The following is a 24176-nucleotide window of genomic DNA, read 5'->3' as shown; positions in this document are numbered from 1 at the left end:
GAAAAGACTCCAAAAGAGAATGCAAATACTTCATTAATAACTTTCATAGTAATTTTAGGTTGAAATTGTTTTGATAAATTAGGTTAAATAAGATATGCTATTAAAATTAATATCGGTTTCACTTTTTTAAAACGTGCCTACTGGAAAATTTTAAATTACAATTTTCAATGCAGCTTGCATTCTATTTATGTTGGACAGCGCAGCTCGGAGCCTTAGTTGCCTCGGCGATGAAATGGGGCTAACACCCACCTCGAGCGGTTACTGTAAGGATCCAGTGAATTAAAGCTGGTAAACGTTTGGCATATGCCAAGCAAAGGGCAGATGCCAAGGCAGGCGCTCGCACCAGAAGAGACTGAGAAGTGGTTGAAGCCGCCCTCACCTGGCTTCCAGCTACTGCAAGGACAGCCTTTGGGGGACACGCCTTCCTTCTTCCTCTGGTAGACCAGAAGCTGGACTATCACCCCAGGAACCCGAGGCCGCCCCAGAGTCTGCTGTGCTGCCAGCCAAGGGGTTGGTGAGTGAGGCGGGGGTCGCTCCTTCCCACAAGCTGGTCTCACTGAGCAGAAACAGGGGTGCAGTGAGGAGGAACTCCAAAGCTGGGGCGGCCTGCTCGGAGGACGGCCGCGCAGGCTAAAAGAGCGGCCCGCGGAGAAGGCAAGGAGGCGGCTCGGCTCCCCGGAAGTCAGCCTCGGCGGCCCCACCTACCTGCCCTGCAGATTCCCCGAATGCCGCGGCGGCCGCAGCTCCCGAGGCTGCGACGGCTTCTCCTCGTTCCACACGGCCCACTGGCTCCTGGTCCATCGTCGTCGCCACCACAGGGCTGCTGGCGCTGGTGAGAAAGAGGGTAATGGCCGGTAAGCCCACTTCCATCCTTGGTCTCCCCGCCCAGTCGCTGGCCGAGCCAGGCTGTCGGGAAGTGGGACTCACCCGCAGCGCCCGCCTCGCGCCGCGCCTAGCCAAGTCTCTGAGAAGGGGACTCCCGGCCTGAGGGGCGGGGCCAGCCCGCGCCTCGCCTAGCCCGCCTGGCTCCGCACCCCGAGAGCTGGCCGCCTGCAGTCTGGGAGGCGCAACTACCGGCTCGCGCGGGGCGGGGCGGGGCGGGTCCTTGCGGGGCGTCGCTTCCGGCCAAGCAAGCATCCAGAGCTCGTGGATCCCCGCCTGGCACCGCCTGTGACGTCATTCCTGGTACGTGTACCTGAAGCCTGGCGTCTCGACCTCGGCGCAGCCCGTCACCAGCGGCGTCCGGGGCAGTCACCCCGCAGGACCTCGGTTTTTGCACTTGTAAAATGAAGACAGCTGTGTCGTTGTACTTCAAAGGCTAGTAATGGGATGTGGTTGCTGAAAAATGTAAAATGTACGGCTCGTGCTGCACTTTCCATTCCAAACGTGGGTGACAGTCCAGCCAAAATACCCTCGAAAGAAGAACCCCAGGCGTGATATTTGCTTACTCTTGTCTGAAATACCTAAGTATAACTGTAGAAAGTGTTAAGTGAAAAGACCTGAAGGAGAGCAAAGGGCAGTAGTAAGCTTCCATCTTGACAAATGTAAGGAATGTTTTATCTGTGTCTTAAAGTCGTGTGCGTGTGTTAGAGGGGGCGTCCCAGATTTTTTCCGTCTTTCGCAATGTTCAACCAAAGTAAAAAATCATGCAATTACTGCATGACTTCAACATCAAACAAGTCTGAGGTTCTGCAGGTAAATGGTTTATTGTTGTTTTAGCATGAAAGTTTTCACAAATATGTAGGGGGCAAAACCAAAACATACATTATTTTGGCTATGGGAGGCTTCATTTGATACTTTAAATTCCATTTTCATACTAGTCTCAATTCAGAAATGCTCCCTAAAGTTGTATGACCTTGTAAATGTTTTTCATCATAACAACAGCAGGCCCAAACATTAAATATTCCTTTCTCTTCTGTGCCAAAGTTCTTCTTCTTACCCTCTGCCTAATGTTATTGTACACTTCCTATTCTATGTATAACTGGAACCTAAAAACAAAACCAAAAACTTTAAAAAACAAATAATCATTTGAAAACCATCTACGCCTTAAAAACTAGTTGGAAATCCATATTGCTCTCTATCCTGGTAATAAAATCAAGTTAGGTTGCTGCTGAAGTAAACAAGTTAGTACCTGATCTGACTCTGTATGGTGGCATCAGCAGGGAATTGAGACAGTCCAAAACAGCAAAACCAAACTCGGCCATAAATTGAAAACAAAAATAAAGAACCAATTGTTAAGACTTCATGAATTGGCATTCATAAACAACACAGTTCTGCATTATATGTATTCAAAATCTCTTCCTTCTTACTGGCAAGCAGGGCAATCAACAATCTTTATTACTAAAACTTTGTGGGATATTTATAAATGCATGATTTTATTTTCCAAAGTGGCAATTAAATATCAAATTACAATTTTCTTTTTTTTTTTTTCTTTTTTTTTTTTTTTGAGATGGGGTCTCGCCCATGCTGGAGTGCAATGGCGCAATCTTGGCGCACTGCAACATCCGCCTCCCGGGTTCAAGCGATTCCCCCACCTCAGCCTGCCAAGTAGCTGGGATTACAGTTGTGCACTACCACGCCCGGCTAATTTTTGTATTGTTAGTAGAGACGGGGTTTCACCATGTTGGCCAGGCTAGTATCGAACTTCCGACCTCAGATGATCCACCCACCTCAGCCTCCCAAAGTGCTGGGATTACAGGCGTGAGCCACCACGCCTGGCCTCAAATTACAATTTTCATTGCCGAAGCAGAATATATTTTCACAGTTTACAAGTGTATTTCTTAGTTTACTGAAAATTCAAAGTACAAGTTATATTCTAACGTGAACTGGAAGTATTTCCTAAAAAGTTATTTTTAACACAAATATGCAATTGAAGAGCAGTTTATTACAAATCAACAACTCGGGCTGGGCACGGTGGCTCACGCCTGTAATCCCAGCACTTTGGGAGGCGGAGGCAGGTGGATCACGAGGTCAGGAGATCGAGACCATCCTGGCTAACACGGTGAAACCCCGTCTCTACTATAAAATACAAAAAATTAGCCGGGCATGGTGGAGGGTGCCTGTAGTCCTAGCTACTCGGGAGGCTGGGGCAGGAGAATGGCGTGAACCCGGGAGGCGGAGCTTGCAGTGAGCCGAGACCGCGCCACTGCACTCCAGCCTGGGCGACAGAGCGAGACTCCGTCTCAAAAAAACAAAAACAAAACAAATCAACAACTCAAAGCAACATAAAAGCATAGAAATTCTAATGGTTTTATTTTGGGCATTTATATTTTTGTCATTATTTCCAAACTGTTATAGCTCAACCAAAAGTAGGCACCAAGGCAATGTGCCAAATTTTTCCTTCTTTCACTTTGTAACATAAATTGTATCGTAGCACTATGACAAAAATAAATTCAAGTATTATGATAATTTATCTACTTGAAAACATAATGTGGTCTAAATTTATCATTTAATGATACATATAGAGCTAAAAAGGTAAATTTGGATTGAACCATTTCTGCGTAAGGCTGGGAAAATAAATCTGAATAAAATTTGATAACCAGGAATGTTCATCAAATAAGCAAGACATTCTTAGGGTTTTAACATAGCTACATATATATACTTTGATAGAGAATATTTTTTAAGTTATCCGTCAAACAGGACAATATATTTTCATCAAAAATAATGCACAAGAAAAAAAGATGATAAAAATGCATTTTAGGTTCAGTCTAAGCATAAAGAAATTTTTTTTTTTTTTGAGACAGGGCCTTACTGTATCACCCAGGCTGGAGTGCAGTGGCACAATTATGGCTCACTGCAGACTCAGACGATCCTCCCACCTCAGCCTCCTGAGTAGCTGGCGTGCACCATCACACCTGGCTAATTTTTATATTTTTTGTAGAGATGAGGTTTTGCCATGTTGCCCAGGCTGAAGAAGTTATTAAAATCATGGTAGTGGTTTCACTTATGGAGCACAATATGCCAGGTACTTTGCTTTCTTTGTATTAACTCTTATTCCTCACAACAATTCTGAAGTATTACTGTAACTACCAACATGTTATAGATGAGGAAACAAAGAGAAGTTAAGCAACTTGCTCCAATGACGCAGCTGGTAAGCAGCAGAGCTGGGATTGAAACCCAGGCATTCTGATTCCACCACCTACACACTTAGCCATTCCGCCCCACTGAGAATGAAAATGTCAAAAAATACAAGGCCAGTAAGTGTTAGCAAGGCAAGAAATTTCCACACCAAAGGTGAGTATGTTGTTTGGAAAGATTGGGATGGAAATGAGTAAAGTATGTTTCTTTTTAAAAGTCTTTTAGTAAGCTTTAAAGCTCTATATGTAAGAAGCAGATGAAAATACCAAGTGAATTTTTAGATTTGATGTTATGTAAGGTTTTGTTTTGTTAATTAAAATTTGGTCATTTTGTGTGTGTGTGTGTCTGTGTGTGTGTGTGTGTGTGTGTGTATATGTGTGTGTGTGGTGAGAATATACCAGTGATATCCAATCACCAAAATTTTCTTTTTTTTTTTTTGAGACAGTCTCACTCTGTCAGCCAGGCTGGATTGCAGTGGTGTGCTCTTGGTTCACTGCAGCCTCGATCTCCTAGGCTCAAGTCATCCTCCCACCTCGGGTCCCAAGCTGGGACTACAGGCACACATCACCACACCCAGCTAATTTTTGTATTTTCCCAGAAAGGGGTTTCACCATGTTGGCCAGGCTGGTCTCAAACTCCTGGCCTCAAGTGATCCACCCGCCTCAGCCTTCCAAAGTGCTGGAATTACGGGTGTGAGCCACCATGCCCGGCCTAGAATTTTCTGTATGGTATTAGGCATAAAATAACTAGCTTTCTTTGCACACTATGCTAGACTCAGTAATTTTAATGTTGGAGAGCTGTGCATCTTCATCTAAAATCTGTAGAACCCTGAGTGTCTTCTGATAAGAATCTATAACAAATATAAAGATATAATCTTTTTTTTTTTTAGACAGAGTCTTGCACTGTCACCTGAGCTGGAGTGCAATGGCACGATCTTGGCTCAATGCAACCTCAACCTCCTGGCTTCACGTGATTCTCCTGCCTCAGCTTCCCGAGTAGCTGGGATTACAGGCGCACACCACCACACCCAGCTTATTTTTTGTACTTTTAATAGAGATGGGGTTTCACTATGTTGGCCAGACTGGTCTCGAACTCCTGACCTGGTGATCCTTCCACCTTGGCCACCCAAAGTGCTGAGATTACAGGTGTGAGCCACTGCGCCCAGCAAAGATATAATCCTTTAAGGGATTATATTATTGATTCTGTTAAAGACAAATTATCTTTATTATAATAAAGACATAATCCTTGAAAGGATTATATTATTGATCTTTAAAGATCATGATTAAGAATGCCTCACCTCTCAGAGCAAGATCATACTTTTTTTTAACACAGTAAGAAGGAAATTGCAAAAAACAAGGGACACACACCAACTGAAGAGTTTCACATTCTTATTTCCTACCAAGTGGAATGTCAAGAAACATGCAGCTATTTCTTGTACCAATTCTGACAGAATTGAGATTATGAACCCCTTAATTGATTTCCCAAGATCAGAAAGCGTGGGCCAATGATGATATCCAATAACAATTCCCACCTCTTTTGGGTCACTGAGGAACAAGTTTCCCTTTCTATATAAAAGCATAAAACACAAGCAAACATTCCTGAAATATGGAAACATGCAGACATTATATGTTCTCACTTGATGCAGATATGAGACCTCTCTCTGGAAAAAGGCTCACAAAACTTTAGCATATCTTGCTTAAGAAAAATAGTCCGCAGTCACAGGCTGCAAAGGAAAAGCCTATATACAGCAATGTCAGAGGAATCTCAGACCTCAGGTAGGGGAGTTTCTTAGTGTCAGATTTACCTGAATCATCCCTCTTACAAACAAGTATTACTGTGCAATTTCTTGACTGTTTTTCCATTTATGATCCAAGTGGTACCAACAATGCACTGTGTTAGGCTAATGAGAGAACCTTTTAAGCCAAGTGAAGCTAAAAGATATAACATGCTCTTCAAATGAAGAGAGAAAAACGTAATGAAAGGACTGCAAAAAGTAGCATATGCATGCCAAACTCAAAAGAACCTATATGACCGTCAGCACCACATTAATAAAAGGAAATGTACCATAGTTACCAGCTTACAAGACATATTTTTACTTTAAAAGACTCCAAAAATTGGCCAGGCGTGGTGGCTCACACCTGTAATCCCAGAACTTTGGGAGGCCGAGGCAGGTGGATCACGAAGTCAGGAGATCGAGACCATCCTGGCTAACACGGTGAAACCCCGTCTCTACCAAAAATACAAAAAATTAGCCGGGCATGGTGGCGGGCGCCTGTAGTCCCAGCTACTCGGGAGGCTGAGGCAGGAAAATGGCGTGAACTCGGGAGGTGGAGCTTGCAGTGAGCCGAGATGGCACCACTGCACTCCAGCCTGGGCGACAGAGCAAGACTCCGTCTCAAAAAAACAAACAAACAAACAAAAAAACTCCAAAAATTATATTGTATTAAATATGCCCATATTACAGATAAAGGCCAGTACAAGAGAAATAGGGCTTAGGGTCTTAGGTAAGCAATTACTGAAAACTGAGTACCTACCTACCCCTAGTGGCAAAGTGTGGAGGAAAACTATCATAGCAAGATTCACAGTGCATCCATTAACTACAAAATTAGCTACAAAAATAAGCCAAAGGCTACCCAACTGACTTAGAGGTAAAGTTTAAATTAATCCCCAGCATGTAAGGTGTAAACTCATCATTCCTACAACTCATGGCTCAAAAGCAAAGAAGGTAGTAGGTTCAAGCTTCATGTAACCCCTAAATGTTTGGAACGTAATTAGAACTTGGGGCAGAATTTTGAGGATGATGACTAATCTAGTGAATCCAAAGAATGATAGTGATAAAGAGATCAAATCATGTAGACTTGAGCTGTGATGATGGCCTTCTGGTTTTGGATATGATCATTTACTTGGCTTTACCAATAACCATTTATCAATAACTATTTGTAAGTCTTGAGGAAGATCAGTAATTATATTGTTATTTAACCATGATTCTCACTGACATGGTTGTTTTTGTTAGACCTCATTCAAATTCTCTGGCTGCTCTATGTATTCAAATACTAAAATATTTTACTCTACATAAGCATCAAGTTGAAATTCCTTCACATTTTAATTTTCAATACTTTGTTCCATTTTTTACTGAAATATTTGCTTGTATGTGTATATGTACCAGAGCTACCTGTAAAATAAATTCATTCAAATTTATTTTATATTATGATTTGCTGTTTAGATTTCCTAAATTCACTAAAATACTAACATATTAATTTTACTGTTACATTAATATGCATATTATGGGGCTTTAGCTCCAGCAAATTTCCTGGTTTTGTTGCCACCTGTTTATCAGTATTCATGTATAACATTATATTTCTTTTTAGTTATGTGATACTATATTTCACATTACTAATAATATTAGTACATTATTACTGCATATTAGAATTTAGGACTTACTCTCACATTGTAACATACTGTATTTACTTTAACAAAATAATGGTTTATATAACACACATTACATGATAAAAAGAATTTAAGTTTTTCTAAAAAATTTCTCCAGAAAATTGTGACGCACTGGGCATATATATACCTTTGTATCTTATATACCATTAAATATGATACTTTCAGAACACTGACATCTATCACATTTAAATCATTAATTTCTGTCTGGGCAGCGTAGCTTACACCTGTAATGCCAGCACTTCTGGGAGGCCAAGGCAGGAGGATCACTTGAGCCCGGGAGTTCAAGACCAGCCTGGGTAACACAGTGAGACCTTGTCGCCACAAAAAATTAAAAAATTGGCTGGGCACAGTGGGTTACGCCTGTAATCCCAGCATTCTGGGAGGCCGAGGCAGGTGGATCACTTGAGGTCAGGAGTTTGAGACCAGCCTGGCCAACATGGTGAAAACCCATCTCTCTTTTTATTTTTATTTTTTTATTTTTTTTGAGACAGAGTCTCACTCTGTCCCCCAGGCTGGAGTGCAGTGGCACAGTCTTGGCTCACCACAACCTCCACTTTCCAGGTTCAAGCAATTCTCCTGCCTCAGCCTCCCAAGTACCTGGGACTACAGGCGCATGCCACCACACCTGGCTGATTTTTGTATTTTTAGTAGAGACAGGGTTTCACTGTGTTGGCCAGGCTGGTCTTGATCTCCTGACCTCAGTAATCTGCCCGCTTCAGCCTCCCAAAGTGCTGGGATTACAGGCGTGAATCACCCATGTCTACTAAAAATACAAAAATTAGCTGGGCACATGCCTGTGGTCCCGGACTTGGGAGGCTGAGGCAGGAGAATTGCTTGAACCCAGGAGGTGGAGGTTGCAATGAGCTGACATCATGTCTCTGCACTCCAACCTGGGTGACAGAGTAAAACTCCATCTCAAAAAATAAATGAAATAAAATAAAAAATTAGCTGAGTGTTGTGGCACACTCTGATAGTCCCAACTACTCAGGAGACTGAGGTGGGAGGATTGCCTAAGCCCAGGTCAAGGTTGCAGTGAGCCATGACTGCACCACTGCACTCCACCCTGGGTGACAGAGCAAAGACCCTGTCTCAAAAAAAAATTAATAAATAAAAAATCATTAATTTCCCCTTTCTTCATTTTGTAGTTTGTGATATTTAATTTCTCAATCTGTTGTCTTGTAATTACATGAGTACTGTAAGCTTAGGGAAGCTACACCTAGTTTTATGGTTACATATATTTAACATTATAATAAAATTCAGGAAGAATTCAATGATGTACAGTATTAGAGCTAGCTAGTGGCCTAAGTTGGGAGTATATAAAAAAAATGGAGTCAATTTTAACACTAGTGAAAAACAAATGGAAATGTGTTCAAATTATTAAGGGATTTAATTTTGGTATTTGGTTTGGCTGTGTCCCCACCCAAATCTCATCTTGAATTGTAGCTCCCATAATTCCCACGTGTTGTGGGAGTGACCTGGTGGGAGGTAATTGAATCATGGGGGCAGTTTACCCCACACTGTTCTCATGGTAGCAAATAAGTCTCATGAGAGCCGATGGTTTTGTAAGGGGAAACCCCTTTTGCTTGGTTCTTATTTTCTCCTGTCTACCGCCATGTAAGATGTGCCTTTTGCCTTCCACCATAATTGTGAGGCCTCCCCAGCCACATGGAACTGTGAGTCAGTTAAACCTTTTTCATTATAAATTACCCAGTCTTGGGTATGTCTTTATCAGCAGCATGAAAACAGACTAATACAGTAAATTGGTACTGGTAGAGTGGGGTGCTGCTGTAAAGATACCCAAAAATGTGTAAGCAACTTTGGAACTGGGTAACAGGCAGAGGTTGGAACAGTTTGGAGGGCTCAGAATAAGACAGGAAAATGTAGGAAAGTTTGGAACTTCCTAGAGATTTGCTAAATGGCTTTGACCAAAATGCTGATAATGACATAGACAATGAAATCCAGGCTGAGGTGGTCTCAGATGGAGATGAGGAATTTGTTGGGAACTGGAGTAAAGGTGACTCTTGCTATCTTTTAGCAGAAAGACTGGCAGCATTTTGCCTCTGCCCTGGAGATTTGTGGAACTTTGAACTTGAGGGAGATGATTTAGGGTATCTGGCAGAAGAAATTTCTTTTTTTTTTGAGATGGAGTCTCGCTCTGTTACCCAGGTTGGAGTGCAGTGGCATGATCTCAGCTCACTGCAACCTCCACCTCCTGGGTTCAAGCAATTCTCCTGCCTCAGCCTCCCAAATAGCTGGGACTACAGGCGCATGCCACCATGCCCAGCTAATTTTTGTATTTTTAGTAGAGATGGGGTTTCACCATGTTGGCCAGGATGGTCTCGATCTCTTGACCTTGTGATCTGCCAGCCTCAGCCTCCCAAAGTGCTGGGATTACAGGCATGAGCCACTGCACCCAGCCTCTGGAGGAAGAAATTTCTAAGCAGCAAACCATTCAAGAGGTGACTTGGGTGCTGTTAAAAGTATTCCATTTTAAAAGGGAAACAGAGAATAAAAATTCAGAAAATTTGCAGCCTATGTGATAGAAAAGAAAAACCCATTTTCTGAGGAGAAATTCAAGCTGGCTGCAGAAATTTGCATAAGTAATGAGGAGCTGCCAGGTGCGGTGGCTCACGCCTGTAATCCCAGATGAGACTTTGGACTGTGGACTTTTGAGTTAATGCTGAAATGAGTTAAGACTGTGGGGGACTGTTGGGAAGGCATGATTGGGTTTGAAATGTGAGGACATGATATTTGGGAGGGACCAGGGGCAGAATGATATGGTTTGGCCGTGGACCTGGTGGTACATAAATGAATCATGGAGGCGGTTTCCCCCATACTGTTCTCATAGTAGTGAATGAGTCTCATGAGAACTGATGGTTTTTTAAGGGGAAACCCCTTTTGTTTGGTTCTCATTCTCTCTTCCCGCCTGTACCCCCATTGTATCTAGGCAGGCAGATCACCTGAGGTTGGGAGTTTGAGACCAGCCCTACCAACATGGAGAAACTCCATCTCTACTAAAAATACAAAATTAGCCAGGTGTGGTGGCATGTGCCTGGAATCCCAGCTACTCTGGAGGCTGAGGTAGGAGAATCACTTGAACCCAGGAGACAGAGGTTGCAGTGAGCCGAGATTGTGCCATTGCACTCCAGCCTGGGCAACAAGAGTGAAACTCTTGTCTTAAAAAAAAAAAAAGGAGCCAAATGTTAATCACCAAGACAGTGGGGAAAATGTTTCCAGGGCATGTCAGAGACCTTTGCAGCAGCCCCTCCTATAACAGGCCCAGAGGCCTAGGAGGAAAAAATGGTTTTGTGGGCTGGGCTCAGGGCCCCCTGCTGTGTGCAGCCTTGGGACCTGGTGCCCTGTGTCCCAGCCACTGTAGCCATGGCTAAAGGGTGCCAAGGTACAGCTCAGGCCACGGCTTCAGAGGATGCAAGTACCAAGCCTTGGCAGCTTCCACGTGATGTTGAGCCTGTGAGCGCACACAAGTCAAGAACTGAGGTTTGGGAACCTGCACCTAGATTTCAGAGGATATATGAAAACACTTGGATGTCCAGGCAGGAGATTGCTGCAGGAGCAGGGCCCTCACAGAGAACCTCTGCTAGGGCAGTGCAGAAGGGAAATGTGGAGTTGGAGGCCCCCCACAGAGTCCCTACTGGGGCACTACTTAGTGGAGCTGTGAGAAAAGGGCCACCATCCTCCAGACGCCAGAATGGTAGATCCACCAACTGCTTGCACTGTGCACCTGGAAAAGCCACAGACAACACCAGCCTGTGAAAGCAGCTGGGAGGGGGGCTGTTCCCTGCAAGGCCACAGGGGCACAGCTGCCCAAGGCTGTGGGAGCCCACCTCTTACATCAACGTGACATGGACGTGTGACAAAGGAGGCAAAGATCACTTTGGAGCTTTGAGATTTGACTGCCCCACTGGATTTCAGACTTGCATGGGGCCTGTAGCCCCTTTGTTTTGGCCGATTTCTCCCATTTGCAATGGCTGTATTTACCCAATGCCTGTACCCACATTGTATCTAGGAAGTAACTAATTTGCTTTTGATTTTACAGGCTCAGAGGTGGAAGGGACTTGCCTTGTCTCAGATGAGACTTTGGACTGTGGACTCTTGAGTTAATGCTGAAACGAGTTAAGACGGTGGGGGACTGTTGGGAAGGCATGACTGGTTTTGAAATGTGAGGACATGATATTTGGGAGGGACCAGGGGCAGAATGATATGGTTTGGCTGTGGACCTGGTGGTATATAAATGAATCATGGTGGCGGTTTCCCCCCTACCGTTCTCATAGTAGTGAATGAGTCTCATGAGCACTGATAGTTTTTTAAGGGGAAACCCCTTTTGCTTGGTTCTCATTCTCTCTTGCCGCCATGTAAGATGTGCCCTTTGCCTTCCACCATGATTGTGAGGCCTCCTCAGCCACCTGGAACTGTAAGTCCATTAAACCTCATTTTCATTACAAATTATCCAGTCTTGGGTATGTCTTTATCAGCAGCATCAAAACAGATTAATACAGGTATATAGTATTTATGCTGTGAAACATCACTTCAATGAAAACTGTGAGAACTGAAGGACAGCTTTTGTTAACTAAAATGCCAATTTGAGGACCTAATGGAATCAGAATTTTAAAGAACATTTTCAATTTCCTCATTTTAGCAGAAAAAGAAAGATAAAGGGAAGCTGAACAAAGTATCCTAGACCTTTAGTTGTCCTCTTAGTTATTTATTTACTTACTTTTTAGAGACAGGGTCTCACTGTCACCCAGGCTGGAGTGCAGTGGCGCAATTTTGGCTCACTGCAGCCTTGACCTCCTAGGCTCAAGTGATCCTCCTGCCTTAGCCCCAAAAGTAGCTGGGACTATGGGTGCACACCACTATGCCAGGCTAGTTTCTGTATTATTATTATTATTTTTTAGATATTAGAGTCTCACTCTGTCACCCAGGCTGGAGTGCAGTGGTGTGATCTTGGCTCACTGCAACTTCTGCCTCCCAGGTTCAAGTGATTCTCGTGCCTCAGCCTCCTGAGTAGCTGGGATTATAGGCGCCGGCCACCATGCCCAGCTAATTTTTCTATTTTTGGTAAAATCAGGGTTTCACCTTACTGGCTAGGCTGGTCTCAATCTCCTAACCTCAGGTGACCCATCTGCCTTGGCCTCCCAAAGTGCTGGTTTTACAGGTATGAGCCACCACACCCAGCCTAATTTCTGTATTTTGTAGCAGTGGAATTTCACCATGTTGCCCAGGCTGGTCTGGAACTCTTGGGCTCAAGTGATCAGCCCACCTCAGCCTCCCAAAGTGCTGGGATTACAGGCATGAGGTACTGCATTCAGTTGTTTTTTAGATGAGGCCTCCCTATGTTGCCAAGGCCGGAGTGCAGTGGCTATTCATCAGCAGTGACTATTCATAAATGATCATAGTTCATTGTGACCACCAACTCCTGGACTCAAGCAATTCACTGATTTGCCCACCTCAGCCTCACAAGTAGCTGGTACTACAGGTGTGTGTCAATGTCTTGTCACTGTGCCTATCTTGTTATTGTTATTTTTGCTTCTGAAAAATATATAAAAAATATATATTAAAAAATATTGTTTGTGTCAGACACACAAATATTTAAAACTATGCCTGAAGCCATCAAGGTTATTATGGCCAAAGATTTCAATTTCCTTTTTTGGTCAAAATGCAAAATTGATACCCTGAGAATAGAGTCACAAACGTGTACCTAGAAAAGGTAGTATGCATCAGTTAGTAAGAAACTACTTTGGAGAACAGGATTTTCTCTGTTGTCAAATGTTTATAGCTTAGTAAGATTTCTGCAGAACACAAGATACATCATTTTAATATGGTATATAATTTTCTACAGGGTTATTCTAGTCTTTAGCTAGCAGAAAAACTAGCTAAAACCTTTTTATTTTAGTTTTTAAAGGGATATAAAACCTTTGCCCAAGTTAACAAGAATATCTCAATTGCATTCTTTTTTCTGAGATGAATTTTCACATTTTTGTTGCCCAGCCTGGAGTGCAGTGGTCCGATCTCAGCTCACTGCAACCTCCGCCTCCCGGGTTCAAGCAACTCTACTGCCTCAACCTCTCAAGTAGCTGGGATTCCAGGTGCCCACCACCACACCCGGCTAATTTTTATTTTTATTAGACACGGGGTTTCACCACTTTGGCTGGGCTGGTCTTGAACTCCTGAACTCATGATCCACCCGCCTCAGCCTCCCAAAGTGCTGGGATTACTGGCGACAAGATCTTTTTTAAACAAGAGTCATAAAAAATTAGCACCATAAAAACTGTTTCTTTCATTCTTACTTCTACAAATCAATCACTTGCTGAAGATCAGTTCATACTAATTCAAAATACACTGTTATACCATATATATTACCTACTTGATGTCAATAATGAATAGGCATAATATTAATAAATTATTCCAGCATTTTCAATTCCTTAATTTATTTAAAAGCCATTGTTCTAAATGAACCATGCAGCAATCCAAGATAACCAAAAACCAAATCAACTTTGTCACGGTCTCATGATTTATGTTTTTAACTTTCATTTTAGATTCAGGTCATTTTTTTTTTTTTTTTTTTTGAGACGGGAGTCTCGCTCCATTGCCCAGGCTGGAGTGCAGTGGCGCACTCTCAGCTTACCACAACCTCCACCTCCCAAGTTCAAGTGATTCTCCTGCCTCAGCCTCCCAAGTAGCTGGGACTACTAGGTGAGTGCCACCATACCTGGCTAATTCTTTTGTATTTTTGGTAGAGACAGGGTTTCACTATGTTAGCCAAGCTGGTCTCGAACTCCTGACCTCATAATCCACCCGCCTGGGCCTCCCAAAGTGCTGGGATTACAGGCATGAACCACCGTGCCTGGCTTTTCTTTTTTTGTTGTTGTTGAGACAAGAGTATTGCTCTTGTCACACAGGCTGGAGTGCAGTGGCGCGATCTTGGCTCACTGCAACCTCTGCCTCCCAGGTTCAAGCGACTCCTCTGTCTCAGCCTCTCGAGTAGCTGAGATTACAGGTGTCTGTCACCACGCCCAGCTAATTTTTATACTTTCAATAGAGGCAGGGTTTCACCATGTTGGTCAGACTGGTCTCGAACTCCTGTCAGGTCATTATTTTTAATATATAATAGTGACAACCTAATACTTGCAATTATTTTTCCTTTAGAAGATGTATACATTAGCTATTATCATCAAAGTATATCAAGTTCTTCAAGTATATTTTTGGTATGTAGAAAACATAACAAAAATGGCTTTAAAAAAATGAAAGATTAAGCCAAGCATGGTGGCTCATGCCCATAATCCCAGCACTTTGGGAGGACAGAGTGGGCACATCACTCAAGGCCATGAGTTCAAGACCAGCATGGCCAACATGGTGAAACCTCATCTCTACTAAAAATACAAAAATTGGCCAGGCGCAGTGGCTCATGCCTGTAATCCCAGAACTTTGAGAGGCCGAGACAGGTGGATCACCTGAAGTCAGGAGTTTGAGACCAGCCTGGCCAACATGGTGAAACCCCATCTCTACTAAAAATACAAAAATTAGCCAGACATGGTGGTGCGTACCTGTAATCCCAGCTACTAGGGAGGCTGAGGCAGGAGAATTGCTCAAACCTGGGAGATGGAGGTTGCAGTGAACCGAGATCATGCCATTGCACTTCAGCCTGGGTGACAGGAGGAGACTCTGTCTCAAAAAAAAAAAAAAAAAAATTAGCCAGGTGTGTTGTCACATGCCTATAATCCCAGCTACTCAGGAGGCTAAGGCAGGAGAATCACTTGAACCTGGGATGCAGAGGTTGCAGTGAGCCGAGATCGTACCACTGCACTCCAGCCTGGGCAACAAAGCAAGACCCCGTCTCAAAAAAGAAAAAAAAAAAAAAATCAATGATTGGCTGGGTGCACTGGCTCAGGCCTGTAATCCCAGCACTTTGGGAGACCAAGGCAGGAGGATCACTTGAGCTCAGGAGTTCCAGACCAGCCTGGGCATGAGCCACCACGTTTGGCCTCTTAATTTCTTTTTTTTTTTTCTTTTGAGACAGAGTCTCACTCTGTCACCCAGGCTGGAGTGCAGAGGCGCGATCTCGGCTCACTGCAATCTCTGCCTCCCGGGTTCAAGAGATTCTCATGCGTCAGCCTCCCGAGTAGCTGGAACTACAGGCATGCATCACTACGCCCAGCTAATTTTTGTAGTTTTAGTAGAGACGGGGTTTCCATGTTGGCCAGGCTGGTCTTGAACTCCTGACCTCAGATGATCCTCCTTCTGTCACCCAGGCTGAAGAGATCCACACTTCAGCCTCACAAAGTGCTGGGATTAGAGGCGTGAGCCACCGTGCTCGGCCCCAGGCATAGTTTTAAATGACATTTATCTACTGGCTTTTCCATTGAGTTTTTAGTGTGATAAACTGATAATGTTTAACCATAAAGAAAGTTAACAACCCCTTAACTTATAACCACTTTGAAGTTTATTTTACAGCACTTTAATTGAAACATTATTTAACTACTGACCAGGACTGTTTACAAATGCAATGCTTGGCCTTCGAGATAATTAAAAACCTTTAAGTACTAAAATTTTACATCATGATTTAACTTAAGTGTTATGATGGTGAAAACAGAAGAAAATCTAAAGCAAACATATAATGATTTCCACAAAAACCATGTATTTATCCCTTATATTAAAGGGAGGAAAGAAGGAAGGAAAAAGAAAAGGAGGGGAAAAGCGGGCGAGAAGAAAAGGAAAGAGTGCATGATAAGCAAGAAAAATACACTTTCCCCCCAATTCGCAAAAAGAAGGGAAACTCTGAGGTCTCAGCAAATTAGGTATTCAACTGAGTCAGTTTATATTAAGGCATTTTCTTTACATATTATTGAATCCCATCATGCCTTTCATGTTGCCAGCAGCACCCTGTTGAAACTGCCTCATCATTGACTGAAGTCCTGCCATACCACCTAGAGCAAGAGTAGGGAGTAGAGTTAAAAACAGAGAATTATTAAGCAGAACTGGAAACATTTATTACTTTTGCCTAATAAGTACTTCTAAAAATACTGAATTCTGATTGCAATTTAGTCATCAGCCTTAAAGAACGTACCACCTAAAAATTTGTATTATCACCAGTTATCTTCATCAATAAAAGAGAATGAATAGCCTATCTTACGGAGTTATTGTGAGGAATAAATGAGGTGATACATAAAAAGATCTTAGGATACTACGTGTCACATAGTCAATAAATCTAAACAAAAAAATTTTTTCTTATAAATCCAAAAGGGTCTTACTCTAAGTTACATAAAAAATAATCAATAGGGGATTATTTCATAGGACTTACAAAAAGAAAATAATTCATTTATTGAACATCTACTATATGCCCAGAATTGTACTGAATGTCTTCATATATATTATCTCATTTAATTGTCACAATTTCTTGATGAGATATGATCTGTGATTTTACCGAAGGGGAAAGTGAGGTTCAGAAAGTTTAAGGAACTTTGTAAAGGTTATATAGTCAAAGTAGAACTCAGGTTAAAAATCCTCAGTCATATAATTAAAAATATCCAGGTTCTAAAATAAGGGAAAAAGTCACCAGAACAAACAAAAGATGATTAAATAGCTTGCTCAAACATCACACAGATGGCAGCAGAGGAGTGAATAAGACCTCAGCTAATAAGCCCTATTACAATTGAATTCAACTTAGGATTCAGATGACCATTTCCCTGAAATCACACACCTTTTGAATATATTTTCATAATATTACAATAAAAGGCTTATCATTAAAACTCAACCCTTATAAATTAAACTGCATTAGCAACTGCCAACAACTTGGTATTTACCCATGTGATGAAGAACCCTAGGATCCATCATTTTGGCCATTTGTTGGTTCAATTTTGCCATCTGTGACTGGCTCACATTCTTAGACATGTCGCCACCTGAGGGGGAAAAAAAAAGATTTTGAGTCAGCGTAGGAGAGTAATATAATCAGTATAATCAGGGTATAATAGAAAGTTTGATGAACTGAGAAAATACTAAGAAAAAATTACATAATCCTATCACTCTAACACAGTTCTTTCTATTTCTACATATTCCCTTCTAATCTTTTTCTCAATTACATACTATTTTTTGAAGACCACGTAAAATTCTATATAAAAGGACATATAAAAGCATTTAAGGCTACGATTTATGCTAATACTTTATTTATATCTGTGAATAAGCCACTATTAGCAAAATTGTACCCAGTGTTTTATTTTTTATTTATTTTGAGATGGAGTCTTGCTCTGTCACCCAGGCTAGAGTGCAGTGGCGTGATCTCGGCTCACTGCAACCTCCACCTCCCAGGTTCAAGTGATTCTCCTGCCTCAGCCTCCCAAGTAGCTGGGATTACAGGTGCCCGCCACCACACCCAGCTAATTTTTGTATTTTTAGTAGAGACAGGGTTTCACCATCTTGGCCAGGCTGGTCTCGAACACCTGACCTCGTGACCCACTCACCTCGGCCTCCCAGAGTGCTGGGATTACAGGTGTGAGACACCGTACCTGGTCAGCCAGCAGTTTTTAATAGTAAGCTATAACAACGGCTTAATACTGATACAGGGGAATGCTGGACAAAAAGCTGAGTTTATAGACATGGGTTAATTAGCAAAGAGACTGGATGGCTGGTAGATGAATATGAAAGTATGAGTCTGTTGGGCTGGCTGTGGTGGCTCACAACTATAATCACAACTCTGGGAGGCCGAGGCTGGCAGATCACTTGAGGTCAGGAGTTCGAGACCAGCCTAGCCAACGTGGTGAAACCCCGTCTCCACTAACAATACAAAATAAATTAGTCAGACATGGTGGCACGCGCCTGTAGTCCCAGCTACTCAGGAGATTGAGGCAGAATTGCTTGAATCCGGGAGGCGGAGGTTGCAGTGAATCGAGATCGCACCACTGTACTCCAGCCTGGGCGACAGAGCAAGACTCTGTCTCAGAAAAAAAAAAAAAAAAAGTAGAAAGTAAAGTATGAGTCTGAGAGAACGTGAAGATGTGTATGTATCTAAGAATTTTGTTTTGTTTTGTTTTGTTTTTGAGATGGAGTCTAGCTCTGTCACCCAGGCTGGAGTGCAATGGCACGAACTCAGCCCACTGCAACCCCCGCCTCCCGGGTTCACACCATTCTCCTGTCTCAGCCTCCCGAGTAGCTGGGATTACAGGCATGAGCCACCACACCCAGCTAATTTTTGAATTTTTAGTAGAGACAGGGTTTCACCATTTTGGCCAGGATGGTTTCGATCTCTTGACCTCGTGATCTGCCCACCTTGGCCTCCCAAAGTGCTGGGATTACAGGCGTAGGCCACAGCGCCTGGCCAGAAGTTTTCTTTAAGTAATGAAAACCTTCAGAGAATACAAAGACAAATAATGCAACTTCATTTGTCAAGGAATTTCTACACTATGTCAAAACACCATAGTAAAAAGGGCAGTCAATGGAAGAGATGCAGCCTGGGTGAGGTGGGTCACATTTGTAATCCCAGCACTTCGGGTGGCGAAGGTAGGCTGATTACTTGAGCCCAGGAGTTCAAGATCAGCCTGGGCAACATGGCGAAACCCTGTCTCTACAAAAAAAACAAAAAAAAGCATTAGCTCAGTGTGATAGCATGCGCCTGTAGTCTCAGCTACTTGGGAGCCTCAGATTGGAGGATCGCTTGAGCTTGGGAGGTCAAGGCTGCAGTGAGCCATGATCATGCCATTGCACTTCAGCCTCCAGCCTGGGTGACACAGCGAGACCCTGTCTCAAAACAAAACAAAACAAAACAAACAAACAAAAAACAACAAAAAATAAATGGACTCTGAGCCAGAATAGATAAAAACACCCTTTAGACAACAGCTGTACTCATAAAAGAAAGGAAAGCAAGAGATCATCACTACAACAATGAATAGAACTGCTTCAACAATTTTTTTTTTTTTTTTTGAGACAGGCTCTTGCTCTGTCGCCCAGGCTGGAATGCAGTGCTCTGATCATGGCTCACTGCAGCCTTGCCCTCCTGGGCTCATGGGATCCTCCTGCCTTGGCCTCTCAAAGTGCTGGGATTACAAGTATGAGCCACCACAACCATCCAAAATTATTTATTTGAAAGGGGCATTAACTATGGTACTTCTCAGAAGCATTTATAAAAAATGGGACTCAAAGCTCCTCCTGATTCTCCAATCACAGCTGGTTAATGTGAATAAATCATGTGAATTATAAACTATGAATGAAAGAGAAGATATGTTTTTATGATAAAATCTGTGAAAACCATTTATGATGAATAAATCTGAAGAAGATGGGAATTCCATGCTCATTAGTGATTTGTCCTAAGAGTTTGTTTATCAGCATTTAAAACTTCTAAAAAGTATTTCAAGTTTGGTGTGACATAGCTGTGTGTATACCCACTGCCAACTTCATCTTGGGTTATTCCTTTATTGAGGAATCAATGCATAGATAAGATCTGGATGGTGAATCTGTTCTATCAAGAACAGTCAGGACTACATGGGAAAGACATTACAGTGATGTAATGTGTTTATTAGTCACTATCTGAAATAGCATGTGATGGTAGGAATTATAACCAATTTTCAACATGTTTGTCTAATTTTTTTGTCACAAAAGAGAAAATAGGATATCGCAAGGAAAATAAGGAAAGCTTCAAAGACAAAAGGTAATTTAGAACATCTGAAAATACTCATTCTTTTAGAAGCTATTCAACGGTATTGTTCATATTCAGAGCTTGTCTAATTAATATTTTTGGAAATAATAAATTCATTTTAATGGGTTTCAAGGCAAATTTTCACAGACTCTGAATTAGTTGTTTACATTATAGAAAAAAATCAAAAAGAGGACTGGAACAGTTGGAAGTCTTTGGAAAACCTTATCTTTTTACGATACATAATACACAGCAAAATAAATTCAATTGAGATTAAAAAGTCAAACACAAAATAAAAACAAAAACAAGTAGAAGCCAGGTGTTGTGGCTCATGCCTGTAATCCCAGAGCATTTTAGGAAGCTAAGTCGGGCGAATCACTTGAGGTTGGGAGTTTGAGACCAGCCTGGCCAGTAAAGATGGTGAAACCCAGTCTCTACTAAAAATACAAAAATTAGTTGGGCATGGTGGCACGTGCTTGAAATCCCAGCTACTCGGGAGACTGAGGCAGGAGAATAGCTTGAACCCAGAAGGCGGAGGTTGCAGTGAGCTGAGATCATGCCAGTGCACTCCAGCCTGGGCGCCAGAGCAAGACTCTGTCTCAAAAAAAGAAGAAAATGGTGACAACTGTGGTATCAACATGGAGAAGATTAACTTGATTACCTCTGTAAAGAAAAAAAAAGGAAAAAATAAACAAGGGGAAGCTATTTATGAGCATAAAAGAAATAAAAAAAGATAGGCTGGCTACATTAAAAAGGGCAACTACTGTTCATTATAAAATATAAATAAAAATAAAAGGTAAATGAAAAACTGGGGGAAAATATTTGAAGACATAAACCAAAGATTTTAAGGAGTTATTACAAAGATATAAGGGGGGAAAATGGAAGAACTGGACAGGGAACATGAAGAGGTGATTCACAAAGTAAATTCAAACCAGTAAATGTAGAAAGAAATGTTAAACTTAATAATGTAAAAACACATATTGAGAAAACATTCAACCATTAAAATGGAAATGAGGCCGGACGTGGTGGCTCAAGCCTGTAATCCCAGCACTTTGGGAGTCCGAGGCGGGCACATCATTTGAGGTCAGGAGTTCAAGACCAGCCTGGCCAACATAGTGAAACCCCGTCTCTACTAAAAATACAAAAATTAGCCAGGCAGTAGAGGTGCATGCCTTTAATCCCAGTTACTCGGGAGGCTGAGGCAGGAGAATTGTTTGAGCCTGGGAAGCAGAGGCTGCAGTGAGCTGAGATTGTGCCGCACTGCACTCCAGTCTGGGTGACAGAGAGAGACTCTGTCTCAAAATAATATAAATAAAGAAATATAATGGAAATTATATTACTACAAAATTTATTTAGCTTCTACTATGTTTCTGATCAAAACAGGCAAAAATCCCTGGTCTCATGGAACTGCACAAAAACTGATCTGATATAGAAGTGAATGAATCAGCCTTACTGTCCAAAAAAGTGGCACTACATTAGACAAAGATACATGCATAACTCGAACAGTATTACTCAGAAGAAGTGTGTGTGTGTGTGTGTGTGTGTGTGTGTGTGTGTGTGTGTGTGTTTGGGGACCGGAGTCTCACTCTGTTGCCCAGGCTGGAGTACAGTGGTACAATCTCGGCTCACTGCAAGCTCCGCCTCCTGGGTTCAAGTGATTCTCCTGCCTCAGCCTCCCGAGTAGCTGGGATAACAGGTACACCCCACGACACCCGGATATTTTTTGTATTTTAAGTAGAGGCAGGGTTTCACCATGCTGGCCAGGCTGGTCTTGAACTCCCGACCTCAAGTGATCCGCCCGCCTCAGCCTCCCAAAGTGCTAGGATGACAGGCATGAGCCATCGTGCCTGGCCAAGAATTATGTTTTGAAGAATATTTGACAACATGGAAAAACAGTTATGATATATCAGAAGAAAACTTAGTTATAGCAACTGTTATTTCCAGTAGGATCCACTGGATTCTCTGGGGAGTAAAGGTAATGTGGTTTTTTTTCCTTATATTATCTAAATTTAATATAATGTGTTCACAAAAAGAAAATCATTGCTTTATTAATTTTTTTCATTTACCCACACTACACAGATGTAAAGTTTTTTTTTTAAATATTAATATTACCTTGAATATGAAAACAGATAAATCACAGGTCACATAAATCCTGGAAGTACTTGAAAATAACATGAAATTCAGCTGTGAATTTTCCAATACTGGCAGCACTCTTTTTTCTCAACTTCCTTTCTTTTCCGTCTGTTAACTAATAACAAGCTTATTTTTCTTACCTTTGAAAAGTCCTTTGATACCTCCCATCTTTTTTACCATCTGTGCAAACTTGGTATATTGTGTCAAAAGTTCTTGAACATCTCTTGTTGATACACCCGATCCTCTTGCTACTCTTTGGATTCTTCCTGGTTGTTTACTAAAAACTTTGGCACCATCCGTACTGTCTAGTTCTGTAGACAAGGTCAATTACTCTCACACACAATTATCATTCACCATCAAAGCAGTTATGTGCAAATGGGCAATATATAACTTCAAAGAGCTTAGCAGATGTTTTTAAAGTGATAACTATCTCATTTTTCTTTTTATATTACAAAATATCTTACATACAGAAAAACAGACATAATACATAGTCAAACTACCACCCAGATTTAACAAATGTTAACATTCGCTATGTTTGCTTTGAGTTTTAAAAATTAAACATGGAGGCCAGGCGTGGTGGCTCATGCCTGTAATCACAGCACTTTGTGAGGCCGAGGCAGGCGGCTCATGAGGTCAGGAGTTCAACACCAGCCTGGCCAATATGGTGAAACCCTGTCTTTACTAATAATACAAAAATTAGCTGGGCATGGTGGCATGTGCCTGTAGTCCCAGCTACTCGGGAGGCTGAGGCAGAAGAATCGCTTGAACCTGGGAGGCAGAGGTTGCAGTGAGCCAAGACTGCGCCATTGCACTCCAGCCTGGGCGACAGAGCGAGACTCCATCTCAAAAAAAAAAGAAAAGAAAATACGGAATATATTCAAAAGAACATTTATAGTATTCATAAGCTATAAAAACAATGAAACAAACATGTACTTTCCCTACAGTTTAAGTAAACTATTAATAGAATGTTTTGAGACCCCATGTCCAACATTTCCATACTTCATATGTCTACCCTCTCCAGGCCCTCCAAACATCAGAGGTATATGGTATATTTAAAAAATGAACACAAATGCTCACTTTAGCTCTACCCTAAATATTAATCATAAATTCATAAATGTAGACTAAGCAAGCAGAAAGAGGTACGTTCTATCCATAATCAACAGAAAAATTATTTCCTATAATCAAGTAATTACTACTACTAGTATTTTAATTCTCTCAGTAGCATATAGTGAATTAATTCCCGCAGTTGTTTGATCACTCTTAGAATATCAGGTGCATTTCTTCTAGCTTCAGTTGCATGCAATCTCAGGAATGGGATGGACTTTAGTCAAAATGTCCATTATGTCTGCATTCCCTCTGCAATATCCCCCAAATAAATGGTTATCTAGCCTTGGTCTTAATATCCCCAGGAGAGATGACCTGCTATCTAATGTAAGGCTGTCTATGCCATTCTGTTATACTTAGGGAAAAATCTTTTCTTTACACATATTAAATTGAAATCCATTTACCTGGCACTTCCATTCCTATTCATGTATATGTCTCCTTGCTACGCATAAAAAATAAGGCTTTCAAAATCTTTTTTTTTTTTGAGACAGAGTGTTGCTCTGTCACTCAGGCTGGAGTGCAGTGGTGCAAGCTTCGCTCACTGCAACCACTACCTCCAGGGTTCAAGCGATTCTCCCACCTCAGGCTCCTGAGTAGCTGGGACTATAGGCACACGCCACCACAGCCAGCTAATTTTTTTGGTACTTTTAGTAAAGACAGGGTTTCACCATGTTGCCCAGGCTGGTCTCGAACTCCTGACCTCAAGTGATCCACCAACCTCAGCCTCCCAAAATGCTGGGATTACAGGTGAGAGCCACCGCACCTGGCCAGCTTT

The 24176-nt window shown here is 42.1% G+C and overlaps 2 protein-coding genes and 1 long non-coding RNA gene across 6 annotated transcripts in view; 1 reads left to right on the top strand and 2 right to left on the bottom strand.

Moving 5' to 3' along the window:
- Positions 1 to 870, bottom strand: part of FAM177A1 (family with sequence similarity 177 member A1) — a 37438-nt gene extending 36568 nt beyond the window's left edge. Inside the window, exon 1 of the mRNA XM_510231.8 lies at positions 706 to 870. Within this exon, the coding sequence (XP_510231.3) occupies positions 706 to 870 (165 nt within the window). The remainder of the gene's footprint in view (positions 1 to 705) is intronic.
- Positions 1 to 1921, top strand: part of LOC134808349 (uncharacterized) — a 28775-nt gene extending 26854 nt beyond the window's left edge. The window contains exon 3 of the long non-coding RNA XR_010151087.1: positions 174 to 1921. This is a non-coding gene — a long non-coding RNA (uncharacterized LOC134808349). The remainder of the gene's footprint in view (positions 1 to 173) is intronic.
- SRP54 (signal recognition particle 54) overlaps positions 1 to 24176 on the bottom strand; it is a 99333-nt gene that overhangs the window by 36568 nt on the left and 38589 nt on the right. For 2 of the 4 annotated variants that reach the window (XM_009427651.5, XM_009427650.5), the window contains exons 14-16: positions 22438 to 22608; positions 17346 to 17441; positions 15963 to 16469 (exon numbers count right to left, since the gene is read on the bottom strand). In XM_009427651.5, coding sequence (XP_009425926.1) covers positions 16378 to 16469; positions 17346 to 17441; positions 22438 to 22608 — 359 coding nt within the window. In that variant the 3' untranslated portion in view covers positions 15963 to 16377. 4 annotated transcript variants of the gene reach the window in all.

The sequence above is a fragment of the Pan troglodytes genome, chromosome 15, assembly GCF_028858775.2.
Source record: "Pan troglodytes isolate AG18354 chromosome 15, NHGRI_mPanTro3-v2.0_pri, whole genome shotgun sequence".
NCBI classification, from domain to species: domain Eukaryota; kingdom Metazoa; phylum Chordata; class Mammalia; order Primates; family Hominidae; genus Pan; species Pan troglodytes.
This window is presented reverse-complemented; position numbering and strand designations above follow the sequence as displayed.